General features: G+C 39.1%; 2 protein-coding genes across 2 annotated transcripts; both read right to left on the bottom strand.

The window, feature by feature from the left end:
- Window positions 1–3,274: 3,274 nt before the first annotated feature.
- LOC121758680 lies at window positions 3,275–6,242 on the bottom strand. Its single transcript, XM_042154059.1, has 2 exons — window positions 5,414–6,242; window positions 3,275–4,665 (listed from the first exon to the last, which is right to left on the bottom strand). The coding sequence occupies exons 1-2, from the start codon at window positions 6,202–6,204 to the stop codon at window positions 3,420–3,422; spliced, it is 2,037 nt and encodes a 678-aa protein (XP_042009993.1). The 5' UTR covers window positions 6,205–6,242; the 3' UTR covers window positions 3,275–3,419.
- A 1,861-nt stretch (window positions 6,243–8,103) lies between these two features.
- On the bottom strand, window positions 8,104–9,900 carry LOC121758351. The gene is made up of 3 exons (XM_042153759.1): window positions 9,353–9,900; window positions 9,224–9,277; window positions 8,104–8,775 (listed from the first exon to the last, which is right to left on the bottom strand). The coding sequence occupies exons 1-3, from the start codon at window positions 9,585–9,587 to the stop codon at window positions 8,753–8,755; spliced, it is 312 nt and encodes a 103-aa protein (XP_042009693.1). The 5' UTR covers window positions 9,588–9,900; the 3' UTR covers window positions 8,104–8,752.
- Window positions 9,901–15,236: the final 5,336 nt, after the last annotated feature.

Genomic DNA, 15,236 nt, shown 5'->3' with positions numbered 1-15,236 from the left:
GTTGAATTTTGGACTATATTATTATACTATTGCAAGTTCATATATTCAAGTTTCTGGGATTTGGAATGGCAATTACTATTTGAGATTGCATTGCATGGCAGAATGTTAATTGAATTTTTAAGAACTTTTATACTCTCAGATACCATGCTGATAGTGATGTGTTTTGTAAACAAGAGTGAAGTAAAATCATGCTAAGAGTGATGTGTTTTGTAAACAAGAGTGAAGTAAAATCACAATAAGAGTGATGTGTTTTGTAAACAAGAGTGAAGTAAAATCAGAATAAGAGTGATGCGTTTTGTTAACAAGAGTGAAGTAAAATCAGAATAAGAGTGATGTGTTTTGTTAACAAGAGTGATGTAAAATCAGAATAAGAGTGATGTGTTTTGTTAACAAGAGTGAAGTAAAATCAAAATAAGAGTGATGTGTTTTGTTAACAAGAGTGAAGTAGAATGAGAATAAGAGTGATGTGTTTTGTTAACAAGAGTGAAGTAAAATCAGAATAAGAGTGATGTGTTTTGTTAACAAGAGTGAATTAAAATCAGAATAAGAGTGATGTGTTTTGTTAACAAGAGTGAAGTAAAATCAGAATAAGAGTGATGTGTTTTGTTAACAAGAGTGAAGTAGAATGAGAATAAGAGTGATGTGTTTTGTTAACAAGAGTGAAGTAAAATCAGAATAAGAGTGATGTGTTTTGTTAACAAGAGTGAAGTAAAATCAGAATAAGAGTGATGTGTTTTGTTAACAAGAGTGAAGTAAAATCAGAATAAGAGTGATGTGTTTTGTAAACAAGAGTGAAGTAAAATCAGAATAAGAGTGATGTGTTTTGTTAACAAGAGTGAAGTAAAATCATGCTAAGAGTGATGTGTTTTGTTAACAAGAGTGAAGTAAAATCATACTAAGAGTGATGTGTTTTGTAAACAAGAGTGAAGTAAAATCATAATAAAAGTGATGTGTTTTGTAAACAAGAGTGAAGTAAAATCATGCTAGGAGTGATGCGTTTTGTAAACAAGAGTGAAGTAAAATCATGCTAAGAGTGATGTATTTCAGGGTTATGAATTGGAAGGTATCGAAATCCATTTGCCTTTGCTGAATAATTAAGCTACTTTTTGCCCGATTCCTCTTAATTTGTGCAATTTTTTTTAGTTTCATCTTCATAATCTTGCAAATATGCAATTCACAAGTGCTTAACAAACTGCGAATCTTGCAAATTATACAATTCACACGCACACAAATTCCTACTTGTATTCCAATCACAACATACAATTTCCAGCTGCGTAGATCAAACAATACCAAAATAGTTCATACTTACAATTTACAATAATCATCCAATGAAATTATAGCCATGTATCACAAACTAGAATCGCCATTAACGAGGTGCTATCACAAACTAGAATCTATCAAAATGTTCGATTCTATGAACAGTGCAAATGATCAATTTCATAGTAATCTTAATTTGAATAGCATAAATCGCATGAATTCACCATAGTTCTTTCTTATTGAGATCAGATCTTGCAGATGCGATCAAATAATTGACGAAATATGGATGAATTGCAATTGCTAACTGCCGCTGTAACGTGGCGAATGCGCCGGGGAGCCTTGCGCCCGCTGCACAGGTTGAAGGTTTGAGCGTGGTGTTGGTAAGGTGGAGGCGGATGATGAGTTCGGCGGCGGAGCCTACATCGTCGCCGCCTTCATCGGTGAAGAACAGCGAGTCGCCGGGGGAGAATGCCGTTTTCATAATGAGAATGAAAGGAATCTGCGTAATTCATTTAAATTTGATAATTTAATTTCCAAAAATACCCTTGGCCTATTTTACATTATTAAAATAATTAATATTTATTTCATTAAAATGTGTGGCTGAGATTTGTTCTCTAGTTATACACTTAAGATTAGTTATACCTTGATCACTAACCTCTATATATATATATATATATATATAGGGTTTTGATCCATGCAAAACCATTCTTAATACAAAAATGCAGAACCAAGCATACAAAAGTCATTTTTAGGTCATTGTAAGCTTATTTTTACGTCATTATAGTAAGGATGACATGAAATGATCTTAACATGACCTCAAACCCAAAGTTTATAATATGACCTAAAACTGCTTTACAATGACCCTCCGTGTTTTTGTTTAATTATTGACCATTGGATTGTCAAATCTCATGGTCAGGATTTGGTCTGGATTTTGTATTGAGATCAAGTTTTGTATTGATCATTTTCATATATATATATATATATATATATATATATATATATATATATATTATGTTCATACGATATTTCACAGTTGATTATGTGGCGCAATCGGTTGGCAAGGTTGATTGCATCCACGAGGCAAGAGTTTGACTCCTTCTTGCACTGATAGATAGTTTTATAATTTGTCTTTGTTTTGAATTTTTTACACCCAATTTGATTTTTAATTTATTACTCCCTCCATCTCCCATTAATTGTCCACTTTGGTTCCGGTACGGGTTTTAAGAAATATAAAGAAAAGTAGGTTAAAAAGTTACTGGAATATGAGTCTCACTTTTATTTATTGGTTTTATAATATAATGTGAGTGGAATAAGTTAATGGAATGTAAGACCTACTTATCATTTATGGTAAAAGTGAAAGTGGACAATTAATTGGGGAAGAACGAAAATGGCAAAAGTGGACAATTAATGGGGGACGGAGGGAGTAGTACTATTTATTATATTTTTTTTAATAAAAGTTAGATGAATTCATTTACCTAATAATTATTTTTTTTAATTCTCATAGTTAGTTCATTTGTGTGAATATTTCTTATAAGATCACAAAGTAATTTTCTTTATAATTTATGAATAAAATTATAATTTACTAATCCTATAATTGCATATATAATACTAGTAAATTTAATTTAAAGTTGTGCTTTTAAAAAATACATATTCTTCAATTATTTTGATACTGACAATAACACTATACGTATCTTTAATTTATATTGCTCCTTCTCAAACTATTTGTACGTGATTATTCATTTTTATCGTGGTTGATACCAATGCTAAGTTGAACAATGTGTTTGTGAAAAATTTAGCTGATACCATTACAGATGATGATCTGAAAACAACTTTTAGTGAATATGGAGTAATCACTCGTGCTGTAGTGATGAGGGATGCCGATGGGAAGTCGAAATGTTTTGGATTTGTAAATTTTGAGCAAGCTGATGATGCTGCTAAAGCTGTAAACGGAAAGAAATTTGATGAGAAGGAATGGTAGAAGTCGGAGAGAGTGGTTTCAGATTCATGTAAAATTTAATCTTATTTCACATCAAATAGTATAGTATATGACATTGAATTACAGGATATATAACAAAAGATAGATAGATGTAAGACATAGAGAAGATAGTAAGTAGGAGTAGTTGTTTATTACAAGCAGTGGAGATATAGAATCTGAGTTGTCTTCATGTAAAGTCTGTTTGATTTTGGAGATATCTAGCACACAGGTCAAAACAAACGAAGAAGTCACATTTGTGTGAATCACACTGAAATCCATGGGTACCATAAACCTTCCTTACGCCGCATATGCTGCAGCGTAACTTATTGGTTAGTTGATATGCGACAGGGTATTGGTGAAGTGTCATGCCATCATATCGCTGCGCAAACTCCGTGATGCTCTGATACCAGGCTGACAAGATCCTCGACCGTCGAGGATAGCTTGCAGAATACCCGATGTCGTGTTTGTGAAATGCCCCGATAACATATCGCTGCCCAAACTTGATGTTCCGACACCATCCCAGCGCGGTTGGCAAACAAGCAGGATGGATTGAAGCATCACAGCCTCGGCAGTGATACATCCATGTCTTGGGATTCATCTCCTTTTCACAGAGTTCGCAGTAGAACTCACTGGGATGATTGGCGGTAGCATCAAAAGTCAGCGGCAGCGGGTGCTTATCCCATCTACGATTACTCACTTGTGCGGGCAGCAGAGCACACCATGAATGCAGTATGATATCGCAGACATCACATATGTAACAGAAATTACCATATGTATTTACACCACAAGCACAGCACATGCGCGGAATGTTCCTTTTCCCCTTGGTCATCACTTCCATGAGCTGAAGGTTGAGATTGTGGCGCGGGTGAGCAGCGTGTCTTATGGTGTCGGGCAGACAAAAGCACTTTATATCTACTTTGAAGTTGCACTGTTTGCAACAATATACGAGTCCATTTGTGTCGAACCTACAGATGGTGCAGCGAATAAAGTTGAGTGTTGGACACATTTGAAGGGTTAGGATGTGATTAGGTTGGGGGTGGAGGGGATGACCGGATAACCCAAATGGTAATACATAGCAAGCTAAGTGAAGAAAGTATTCGCATTCACCACAACTTATGTATTCACTTGAGGAGGATGAAATTGGGGCGGTGCATCCATCACATACCAATTTGGACTTAAACCCATACTTAAGATCATCATCATCTTCTTCTTCATCTTCTTCATCTTCCTTTTCTTTTTGTTGATGACATGGTGATGATGAGATTATACGTAACTGATGATCAGGGTTATGGAATTCATTTTTGCATTTGACGAACTCATCAACATTAGAGATGGCTGCCATTCCTGATTTCCTAACAAATGGTCCAATAACCTCTTCCGCTATGTCATTTATGGGACACACAACGACGTCCGGATCCACATCAACAGTGTTCCTAACGAAAATAATTCAAATAAATAACTTTAATTTATTGAAATTAATAACATGCATGGTAATTAAATTTAAGATATTACTATTTGGACTTTGCTGCAATAATTTCTCAAAATAAATTCAAGGCATTTTAACCCGTTTCTCGTCTTACTCCGTTGTTGGACGTCACAAACTGTAGCTACAATGAACACAATACACACAGTGCACACACAAACATAATACACACCGTGTACATGTGCATATAGTGTTTTATGAATCATGTATGTATGTGTATGTGTAGTATGTATTATTATTATTATTATTATTATTATTATTATTATTATTATTATTATTATTATTATTATTATTATTATTATTATTATTATTATTATGTGTGTCGTGTGCGAACAATGTGTGTATTTAGCGCACAATTTTTCAAATTCAATTCCATATCATTCTACCATGCAATGGATTTGGAATTGAATTATATTCCTTCAAATTTAATTTTAGAGAATTCCAATTCCAATTCCAATTTGATTTTAATTTCCGTATACCAAACGGACCCTCAATCAATGAAGGTATAAACTCAGTCCGTGTACCAAACCCGTGCAAGCAAAAGAAATGCGACAAATATGAAAAAAAACATATGTGCAAATCCCACAGTGCGACTAATGCCTTATAAGTTAAGTAGTCTATTCTCTATTCATTTAATGCACGAAGTAATGCATAAAATCTGATGTGATAGATAGTAAATGAAGAATGAGGGATCTTACTGGATGAGGGGAGAGGTGGCACAATTGATATGGACAACATATCTGCAAATCCCACAATGATAGACCCAATTATTAGGGGACAAGTCCTTGTAACACACTTCACACCTGAAACGGTACTTGATATATTCAAGCGGGAGGCGATAAGCAAGGGACAGCGGGTGGTCGTGGAGGTGGCCACAGTCGAAGGCAGCAGGCAAGGCCGCACAACTCTCATTGATGCAGTACGGACAGACGGTGCAGATATAGGAGTTCCCTCTGTGAATGGTGCCACAAGCATCGCACCTCAACAAGGCATCCGGCCTCCGCAGCAGCGTGAGGTCGTGGCGCGGATGGCTGGGGTGTCTGGTGAAGCTAGGCTCGCCCATCACATCCATGCTATGCGCGCACCCTATGTGGATGTAGAAATTGCAGCTGCTGCAGCTGTACCCTTTCCCTCCTTCGATCATATGTGTGCACACTGCACATGATGGGGGAATCAACGTAGGTACATCCCACGTCTCTACATCACCTGTATAAGGGAGTTTGTTTTGGATGAGGGAGTGCTGAGGGTGGGAGGACAGACTGATCTCTCGCGGCCTTTCTGCGCATTCTTTGTGTAATGTTATGCGGTGGTCGCTGCTGCAGTTGTCGTGGCTGCATTTGTAGATCGTGTCTCCGGAGAAGATCTCACACCCGCAGACGTCACACCGTGGCCGGTCGTATCCAGTCGCATCAGCTACGGTGAGAATAAGCGGGTGTTGATGGAGGAAATGATGAAGAATCACCTCACTCTTCATACCATTCTCACTCATCGACAAACTCTCAACAAACAAATTCTAGACTAGTAGTATGTGTGTAATTTGATGAATTGAGTTTTCCATGTGTTTAGCATTTACTTATATACTCACATACCTTGTCCTTCACCAAAGTACACTAATAATTTACTATCATCAGAATATTATTATATACTTGGCGTGTCATCAAAGAATATCTTAAACAAATTGTTTTTCATAAATTTGGACTCATAATAATCAACCTAATCAACGGCGGTGTGGCATTGCTAGTAAAGTGGTGCAAGGTTGGTCATCTTCTCAACGTCAAAGTAGAGTCCATCGAAATCATAACATCTCGGATACAATTTGCTTACTTTAAAAATCATAAGACGAGTGTGAGATTTGCTGAACTAAGATTTCGACAATTTTATCAGATTAAATTCCACAAGGTTAGAATATTATAAACTTCACGTGTGAGTAAAGAAGTAAAGAATATCCAAAAGAAATTGTTTTTGCCTAAGAATTTCTTTTAGAATCGTCTTCTTTTGTGTTGCTTTTAGAATATGTATATCAGCAGCTGAAACCTTTAATACTTGGTGATTTGCGAGAACAATAAGGCTAAAACTTATACTCTCTCCATCCACCTTTCCTTTTTAGCTTGTCCCACTTGATATCAACTCTCTATATTTGGAAATAAATCACTCTCTCATCTCGCATCATTAAAATATTCAATCACGTTGTTCACTCTACTTTATCACACTCAACTATTCCATCTAAAATCACGTATCATTCAACAATGTGGATATTTTGAATGAGACAGATGGAGTATCTTTTAAAAAAACATACGAGAATAGTGTGGTGGGACGGAGATAATATTATCAATAAACTTGAATAGAATAAATAAGAAGAAAGGTGAAGAAGGTACTGTTGAGGAAGAGTCCAATGCCATTTCTACATGTAAATTTTCCTCAATCAATGGTGTGTATGGAGTTTTCATATTGACACCCAGAAAGAAGTCACAATCATGTGAAGCACATTGAAATCCATCAGTACCATGAAACTTCCTTCGGATTTGTTGAGAGTTATTTGTGATGAGATTTGCTGAACTAAGATTTCGACCATGGGCGATAGTTATCAGATTAAATTCCACAATGTTAGAACATTATAAACTTCACGTGTGAGTAAAGAATATCCAAAAGAAATTGTTTTTGCCTAAGATTTTCTTTTGGAGTTGCCTTCTTTAATTTTGGGTTGCTTTTAATTAGAATAATGTATATGAGAAGATGAAACCTTTACTACTTAGTAATATGCGAGAACAAGAAGGCTAAAACTTAGATCTTTTAAACTAACATACGAGAATAAGCTGAATAAGCAAACGACTAAATTAACAATAAACATGTCATTAATTAGCTAAGGAAACTTAAAGGCTTAAACGAAATAGTACGACTTAGCAATGACAAGAACACAATTATATTAAATTACCAGAGATTTGTTAGAAGATATATAGGATTATACTAAAATAACAACCACAATTAAAATAGAAGATATATATACTACTAATATATAAACAAGACATAATCCTAGTTCTAATCCTATTAATCGAAATAAATCTATTCCTATTTTCTTCTCATTTGAGTGTATCTTCTTAAAAGATTAAAGTGGAGCTAGAGTTGGTTGACAAAGATACAACTTAAACATTAACATTCAAAACACAAAATATAAATTGTTTGAGGACACCATAATAGTGGCTTGACTGAACCCAGGTAATCGGAAAATTTGAAGGGGAATGGTCACACTGGAACGGGGACAAGTGTTCGACGAGCTGATGCGAGAACCATGAACGAAACCAACAAACAACTTTTTTCTGAGTTAATTTTGAGTTCGATTAACTTGCCCAAGCATGCAGTAGCTTACATTTATATGTACTCTCATGGTCTTGGGATGTTATTAGTTACTGTACTACCTTAGTGATGACACATAGGGTGCGTTACGATGACTTTTCATAGTGAGTGATACAAGTCATATCAGACAATTCGAAGCAAATATGCCAAAATATAGTTGAGCAATAAACTTTTATAAATAAGGTGAAGGTGAAGGTGAAGAAGGGAAAAGTGTAGCTTTGATCCCTCGTCTCCTCTTGAGTGAGCAGGTTGAGAATTGAGATGATATGGGTGAGCTCTGAGTTTGATGGTGTAGAAGAGCCCATTTGTACTCAACTCAACTCAACATAGTCGAGTTTGGGAGGGTTAAGATCCGGTTGGGGGTGGAGTCGATGACGCCTCAGCTCCGCTGGTTATTGAAAACAAGCTAAATGGAGAAAGTAATTGCATTCACCACAACTTATGTATGTATTTGCCGCTGAAATTCATCACATACTCCTATTTTCGACTTCCTTAAGATCATCTTCATCTTCACAACTTTCTTCATCTTTAGTTTCTTCTTCTTGATCGTGCATTGGCGATGACGAGATTAAACGTAACTGGTGATCAGGGTTACGGAGTTTATATTTGCCTTCCACCAACTCATTATCATTACAAATCAAAAGCTCCAATCACCTCTTCCGCTGCCTCATTTGTGGGAAACACAATCACATCTCCATCATTGTTGCTCCTACCAAAAACAGTTCAATTAAGGACTACTACTAATTAATGTACATAATAAAAATTCATAATTCAATTGACAATAAATGTGGGGGAAAACTCTCAAAACAAACTCTCATCTATATATAATACTCCTACGTCGTTTTTAATCACAGTCGTTTTGAATATAAAAAAAAAAAGATGTCATTATGTATACGGATGAAACATTTCATAAAAATATATTTATATTCCAATTTCATGTCTTATGTGACCAACCAAACTTTACGATTTAAATGATGAATGTCTAAATCTCGTTTCTAAACTTGTGCAACGAAATACTTGCGACAAAAATTTGCAACAAATCAAATTAATTATTCAAATTTTGTAGAAACTATAAATCTCTAATTTTTGGAATTTAATGTGCAATTACCTATAAAAAAAAACTGCACAATTCAACTATAAGGAATGGAGGATCTTACTTGATGAGGGGAGGATGAGATAGTGCGGAGGCGCAGTTAAAATGGACAACATATCTGCAAATGACACAATGATAAACCCAATATTTAGGCAAAAAATCCTTGAAACACACATCACACTTGAATCGGTACTTGATATATTGAAGTGGAAGACGGTAAGCAAGGGAGAGCGGGGGGCCAAGGCAGCACAGGTCTCGTTGATGATGTATTGACAAACGGTGCAGATATATGAGTTCCCCCTGTGTATGACTCCACAGGCATCGCACCTAATGGAGGCGCCATGGCCTGGCCTCCACAGCAGCTTTAGGTGATGCTGTGGATGGCTGGGATGTTTGGTGAAGCTGCTGCGCTCGCCCATCATGTCCATGCTGTGCGCGCGCCAATCGCTATTATCCAATCTTCACATACTGCACATTTGGGACTGGAACCCCAACCCACTAGTTGTTGGATGAGGGAGTGTTGAGGGTGGAAGGCGTGAGTGATCTCTCGCCGCATTTCTGCGCATCCTTCGTGTAAATACATAGCGTACTGGCACCACTTTTCATTGCATCTGTAGATCGTCTCTCCGGAGAAGATAGCCTCCTCGCAGCCATAACATGTTACACCATAATCTGTTTGAGTGAGAATGAGTGGATGATGATGGATGGAATGTTGGAGCAACTCATACTTTCCATTCTCACTCATCCTCTCTCTTTCTTTTCTTCTTCCAATAGATTTTGATGAATTTGCAGCTGATTACTATCTACTTACAAATCTTGCTCCTTACCAAAGTCATATTAGGGACCACTTGAAAATATTTATCCACAAGGTTAGAATATTATAAACATCACATATCAGGAAAGAATATCCAAAACAAATCATTTTTGCCTAAGAATTTATTCATGATGATTAACATAGCTGGAGTGGATGATTTATTCTTCAATTTTGTTAAGTGTTGCTTTTTTTAGTGATATGTATTGAATTGAGTTAGATTCAGGTCTAATAATTGTAAAAAATCATGGATTAAATATGCCCGGTCAATGGATTTTGACCAAATAATAAATGTGACGAGACATTTAATTTTGTGAAATTAAATGACATAGCGTCGATCTACATTTTACGTAGGTAAAAGTAGTATATTCACTTTCTCAAATCCGATTTCCGGTGAGTGAGAAATAGTGGATTAAAGTTGGGCATAATTAGCTTTTAATTAAAGCTTGGAGATGGAGCTTAGGGAATAATTAACTAGTGTTAATTATCCCACATTGGAGGATTAACACATCTTTAATGTGTATAAATTAAGTGACTTTATGTTACTTAATAATTATAGTGGACCAAGATGGGTGAAAGAGCCCACACGCGCGCACACGCGCGCGCCGCCGCCGCCCGCCCGCCCGAGCCCGAGCCCGTGCCCGTGCCCGTGCCCGTGCCCGTGCACGTGCTCGTGCTCGTGCTCGTGCTCGTGGTCGCGGGCGCGGGCCGCGGGCCTCGGGCCTCGGGCCCGAGCCCGAGCCCGATCTCGATCTCGATCTCGATCTCGATCTTGGACTTGGACTTGGACTTGGACTTGGACTTGGACTTGGACTTGGACTTGGACTTGGACTTGGATCTTGGCAATTGGTCTTTGGGTGGTCTTTGGGCTTGGTGCTTGGCCCAAACTATTCTTTGGACCACCGCCGAGTCAGCAATCCAAGTGGCTTGACACGTCGTCAAGCGAGGCACAGTCACGGTTGCCACGTGAGAAATCCACACGCTCCACACACGGATGGCACACTCCTGCCACACGTCTGTAACCGACGTCGGTTACGAATTGCCATGATGACAGCCATCATGGCTGTTGACCCCCTGCAGTGGACTGAGCCTATAAATAGGCCAGCCATTCCATGCATCACTACACAATTCAAAAAGCATTCTGCATCATAAGCTCTCTCCCTCTCCCTGCATAGTTTTTTCTGTCGAAGCTCTGCCCTCTCCTCCATCCAGTTCGCCGGAGCTCTGTTGATTGCGGTGCTGCATCAATAGAGACGTAGCCGTTTTACCTTTGGGGACGACACGCCAAACCGAAGAGCACTACCGGGGCGTATCTCGTCTTGCGGGAAGAGGCCTCCTCGACTCGGCTAATCACACTGGTTTAGTAGTTTCGATTATACGTTGTATTTTTAAGTTCAGTTCTTCCTTTCCTTTCTTTTGGGTTGTATTACGCCCGGTAGTTATCTTTGTAATCCCAGAATCCAACAATCGCAAGACGAGATAACTTGCCTTTGAAGGAATTTGGACTTCTAAACTGAACTAAAACTTTCGAAATATTAAACACCTTTGCTGGAGATGTCTACCGACTCCAACACCGCCGCTGCCACCACCGCCGCCGCCATTCCCTCCACCATGGCGACCACTGGACCGGTCAACACTTCATCGATTCCCTCGATGATGCCAACTCCTGGCTTCCCAGCCGCTTCATCCACCGTCCCTTGGGTTTGGGACAACCCCTTCGGGGCGTCCACTGGTTCCACCTTTGGTGGTTCGGTTGGTTCCACTTTTAGTGGTTCCTTCGGATCCTTTAATGGATCGAGTGTTGGTGCCTTCGGGCTCAATACTAGTGTTGGATCTTTCGGGATCAACACGAATGCTGGGGCCTTCGGGTCTCATGCGGGTGCTAGTCCCTTCGGGGCTGGTACGACCATGGCGGGCTCTATGCCCAACATGAATGGTGGGGGCTCTATGCCCAACCAAGTTGTTGGCTCCTTCGGGGGCAACGGAATTGGTTCCTTCCAAGGACCAACTGCGGCACCTTTGGCACCAAGAATGATGCCACCTGCCGAGAAGCCACCAAAGTTTGGAGGATCTGACTTCAAGCGATGGTACCAGAAGATGTTGTTCTACTTGACAACATTGGGCGTCGCCAACTTCCTCACGGAGAACGAGCCGCCCACACCAAGCGACCAAGAGACTAGGCTCGAAGTCATGGCAGATTATGAAGCTTGGAGGAAAGGAGATTACCTTTGTAAAAATTTCATTCTAAGTGCTTTAGATGATAGTTTGTACAATGTATACTCCAATGTAACCACATCTAAACAAATGTGGGAAAACCTAGAAAAGAAGTATAGCATAGATAATGCTGCTGGGACGGAACAAGTTGTAGCATCCAAGTTTATGGACTACAAAATGGTCGACTCTCGACCCGTCATGGAGCAAGTCCAAGAGCTCCAAATGATCATCCACTCATTAGTGGCTGAAGGGATGACCTTGCCCGATAAATTCCTAAGGTGCACGATCATTGACAAGCTCCCTCCAAGTTGGAAGGACTTCAAGAGTTATCTCAAGCACAAGCGAAAGCAGATGACCCTTGAAGACTTGATCGTGAAGTTGCGCATTGAGGCCGACGTGCGCAAAAGTGATCAAAAGGCTAAGGGCTTCACCCCAAATGAAGCCAAAGCCAACCTGTTGGAGCGGGGCGGTCCCTCCAACAAACGCCCTCGCCCAAACCGTCCAAACGACAAAGGGAAGGGAAAGCAGCCTTCAAAGAAGTTTGAAGGCGACTGCTACAAATGTGGCAAACCGGGCCACTTTGCCAAAGACTGCCGCAGCAAGAAGAAGAAGCCGGCAGCCCACGTCGTTGAGAAGGAGTTCAAGGACTGGGATGAGAACGACCTCATTGCAGTGGTCACTGAAGAGGTTAACCTTGTTGATAACAAGGGAGGCTGGTACATCGACACCGGCGCTACTGCTCATGTTTGCTCCGACAGGAGCAAGTTTGCCTCCTACACTGCTGTTGAAGGGAGGAAGATCAACATGGGGAATCAAGCATCGTCAGAAGTCCTCGGCGTTGGCAACGTGATTCTCATGATGACGTCTGGCCTAACTATCACTTTGAAGGATGTGCTGCATGTCCCGGACATCCGCAAGAACCTAGTGTCAGGATCAATACTAGTTAATAAAGGGTTTAAACTTGTATTTGAGTCCGATAGGTTTGTCTTGTATAAGTTTGGAAAATCCATCGGAAAAGGTTATGTAACCGATGGGCTTTTCAAGCTTAGTGTAGCAACTCGAAGTGTTGCGAAGCCATTGGCCAATAAGAATAAAGCATCTACTTCCTCTTATTTGATTGAGTCTTCAAATTTGTGACATTGTAGATTGGGACATGTAAATTCAAAAGCCATTAAAAGATTAGTAAATTTAGATTTACTAAAGGCTAATGAATTGGATATCCAAGATAAATGTGAAATTTGTCTTGAAGCAAAAATGACTAAGTTGCCGTTTCACTCGGTTGAACGAAGCACAAAACCCCTTGAATTAATTCACACGGATGTATGTGATTTAAAGATGTTGCAAACTAGAGGTGGTAAAAAGTACTTTATCACTTTCATAGATGATTGCACAAGATATTGCTACATTTATCTTTTAAGAAGCAAAGATGAAGCAATAGAGGCGTTCAAAAATTATAAGAACGAAGTTGAGAATCAACTTGGTTGTAAAATCAAAATGATTCGAAGCGATAGAGGAGGCGAATATGTAGCCCCGTTTGAGGAGTTATGCAACGCAAGTGGTATAATTCATCAAACAACTGCTCCATATTCACCACAATCTAATGGTGTTGCAGAACGCAAGAATCGAACTCTAAAAGAGATGATGAATGCTCTGCTACTCAGTTCAGGATTACCACATAACATGTGGGGGGAAGCTGTTTTGACAGCAAACTATATCTTGAATAAAATCCCTCTCAAAGGAAAAGATGTTACTCCTTATGAGTTGTGGAAGGGAAGGAAGCCATCCTACAAATACCTCAAAGTGTGGGGGTGTTTGGCAAAGGTGATGGTTCCTCCGCCCAAAGAAGTTACAATCGGACCTAAGACGGTTGATTGCATCTTCATTGGATATGCACTTAACAGTAGTGCATATCGATTTGTTGTTCACAAGTCTGAAATATCGACTATCACAGTAGGAACAACAATTGAGTCGAGGAATGCTGTATTTCTCGAAAATACCTTTCCTTGCAAAGATAAGGAAAAAGTATCAACCAATTCTGAGACAAGAATTGAAGAAGCCACTAGTTCTAAACAAGTGGAAGAAGAAGCCACTAGTTCTAAATCAACAGATGCGGAACCTGAATCGCGCAAGCGTGCAAGGCCCGATCCAAAAGATACAGTACTAAGACGTGGTAATAGAGTCAGAACACCAAAAACTTTTGGTCCTGACTACATTGCTTTCATGTTGGATGAAGAACCAACATCGATAAAAGTAGCCTTTGCTGGCCCAGACGGGCTGCATTGGAGAGAAGCTGTTCAAAGCGAAATTGATTCAATTTTGCTAAACCACACATGGGTGTTGGTTGATTTGCCCGAAGGTGCTAAACCTTTAGGATGCAAATGGGTTCTTAAAAGAAAGTTTAAGGCCGATGGAACAGTTGATAAGTATAAAGCCCGATTAGTAGTAAAGGGTTTTAAACAAAAAGAAGGACATGACTTCTTCGATACCTATTCACCTGTAACAAGGATTACATCTATCCGGGTGCTTCTCGCTATTGCTGCATTGCACAATCTCGAGATTCATCAAATGGATGTAAAGACCGCGTTTCTGAATGGTGAACTAGAAGACGAAATCTACATGGAACAACCCGAAGGGTTTGTAGTACCTGGACAAGAGAAAAAGGTATGCAAGCTCGTGAAATCCCTATATGGATTGAAACAAGCGCCATTGCAATGGCACTTGAAGTTTGATAATGTGATGTTATCAAATGGGTTTAAAATCAACGAGTGCGACAAATGTGTCTACATCAAGAGCACTAATAACGGTCATGTTATAGTGTGTCTCTACGTTGATGATATGTTAATCTTGGGTAGCAACACTCAAGTAATTAACGATACAAAGGCCATGTTAAAGAGAAACTTTGACATGAAAGACATGGGTCTAGCCGATGTAATTCTTGGAATGAAGATTTTAAGAACGAATGATGGAATCATCTTAACACAATCACATTATGTTGAGAAGATATTGAATAAATTCAAAGCCTATGATGGCGCGCCGGTTAAGACTCCAATTG

The sequence above is a fragment of the Salvia splendens genome, chromosome 12 (assembly GCF_004379255.2).
Source record: "Salvia splendens isolate huo1 chromosome 12, SspV2, whole genome shotgun sequence".
NCBI lineage: Eukaryota > Viridiplantae > Streptophyta > Magnoliopsida > Lamiales > Lamiaceae > Salvia > Salvia splendens.
This window is presented reverse-complemented; position numbering and strand designations above follow the sequence as displayed.

Coding starts and splice junctions, on each gene's coding strand:
- LOC121758680 (XM_042154059.1), bottom strand. CDS start 6,204: ATGAGTGAGAATGGTATGAAGAGTGAGGTGATTCTTCATCATTTCCTC. Junction 4,666..5,413: donor GCCACCTCTCCCCTCATCCA/GTAAGATCCCTC, acceptor TATTTTCGTTAG/GAACACTGTTGATGTGGATC.
- LOC121758351 (XM_042153759.1), bottom strand. CDS start 9,587: ATGGACATGATGGGCGAGCGCAGCAGCTTCACCAAACATCCCAGCCAT. Junction 9,278..9,352: donor CTTCCACTTCAATATATCAA/GTACCGATTCAA, acceptor TGTCATTTGCAG/ATATGTTGTCCATTTTAACT. Junction 8,776..9,223: donor TCTCATCCTCCCCTCATCAA/GTAAGATCCTCC, acceptor TGTTTTTGGTAG/GAGCAACAATGATGGAGATG.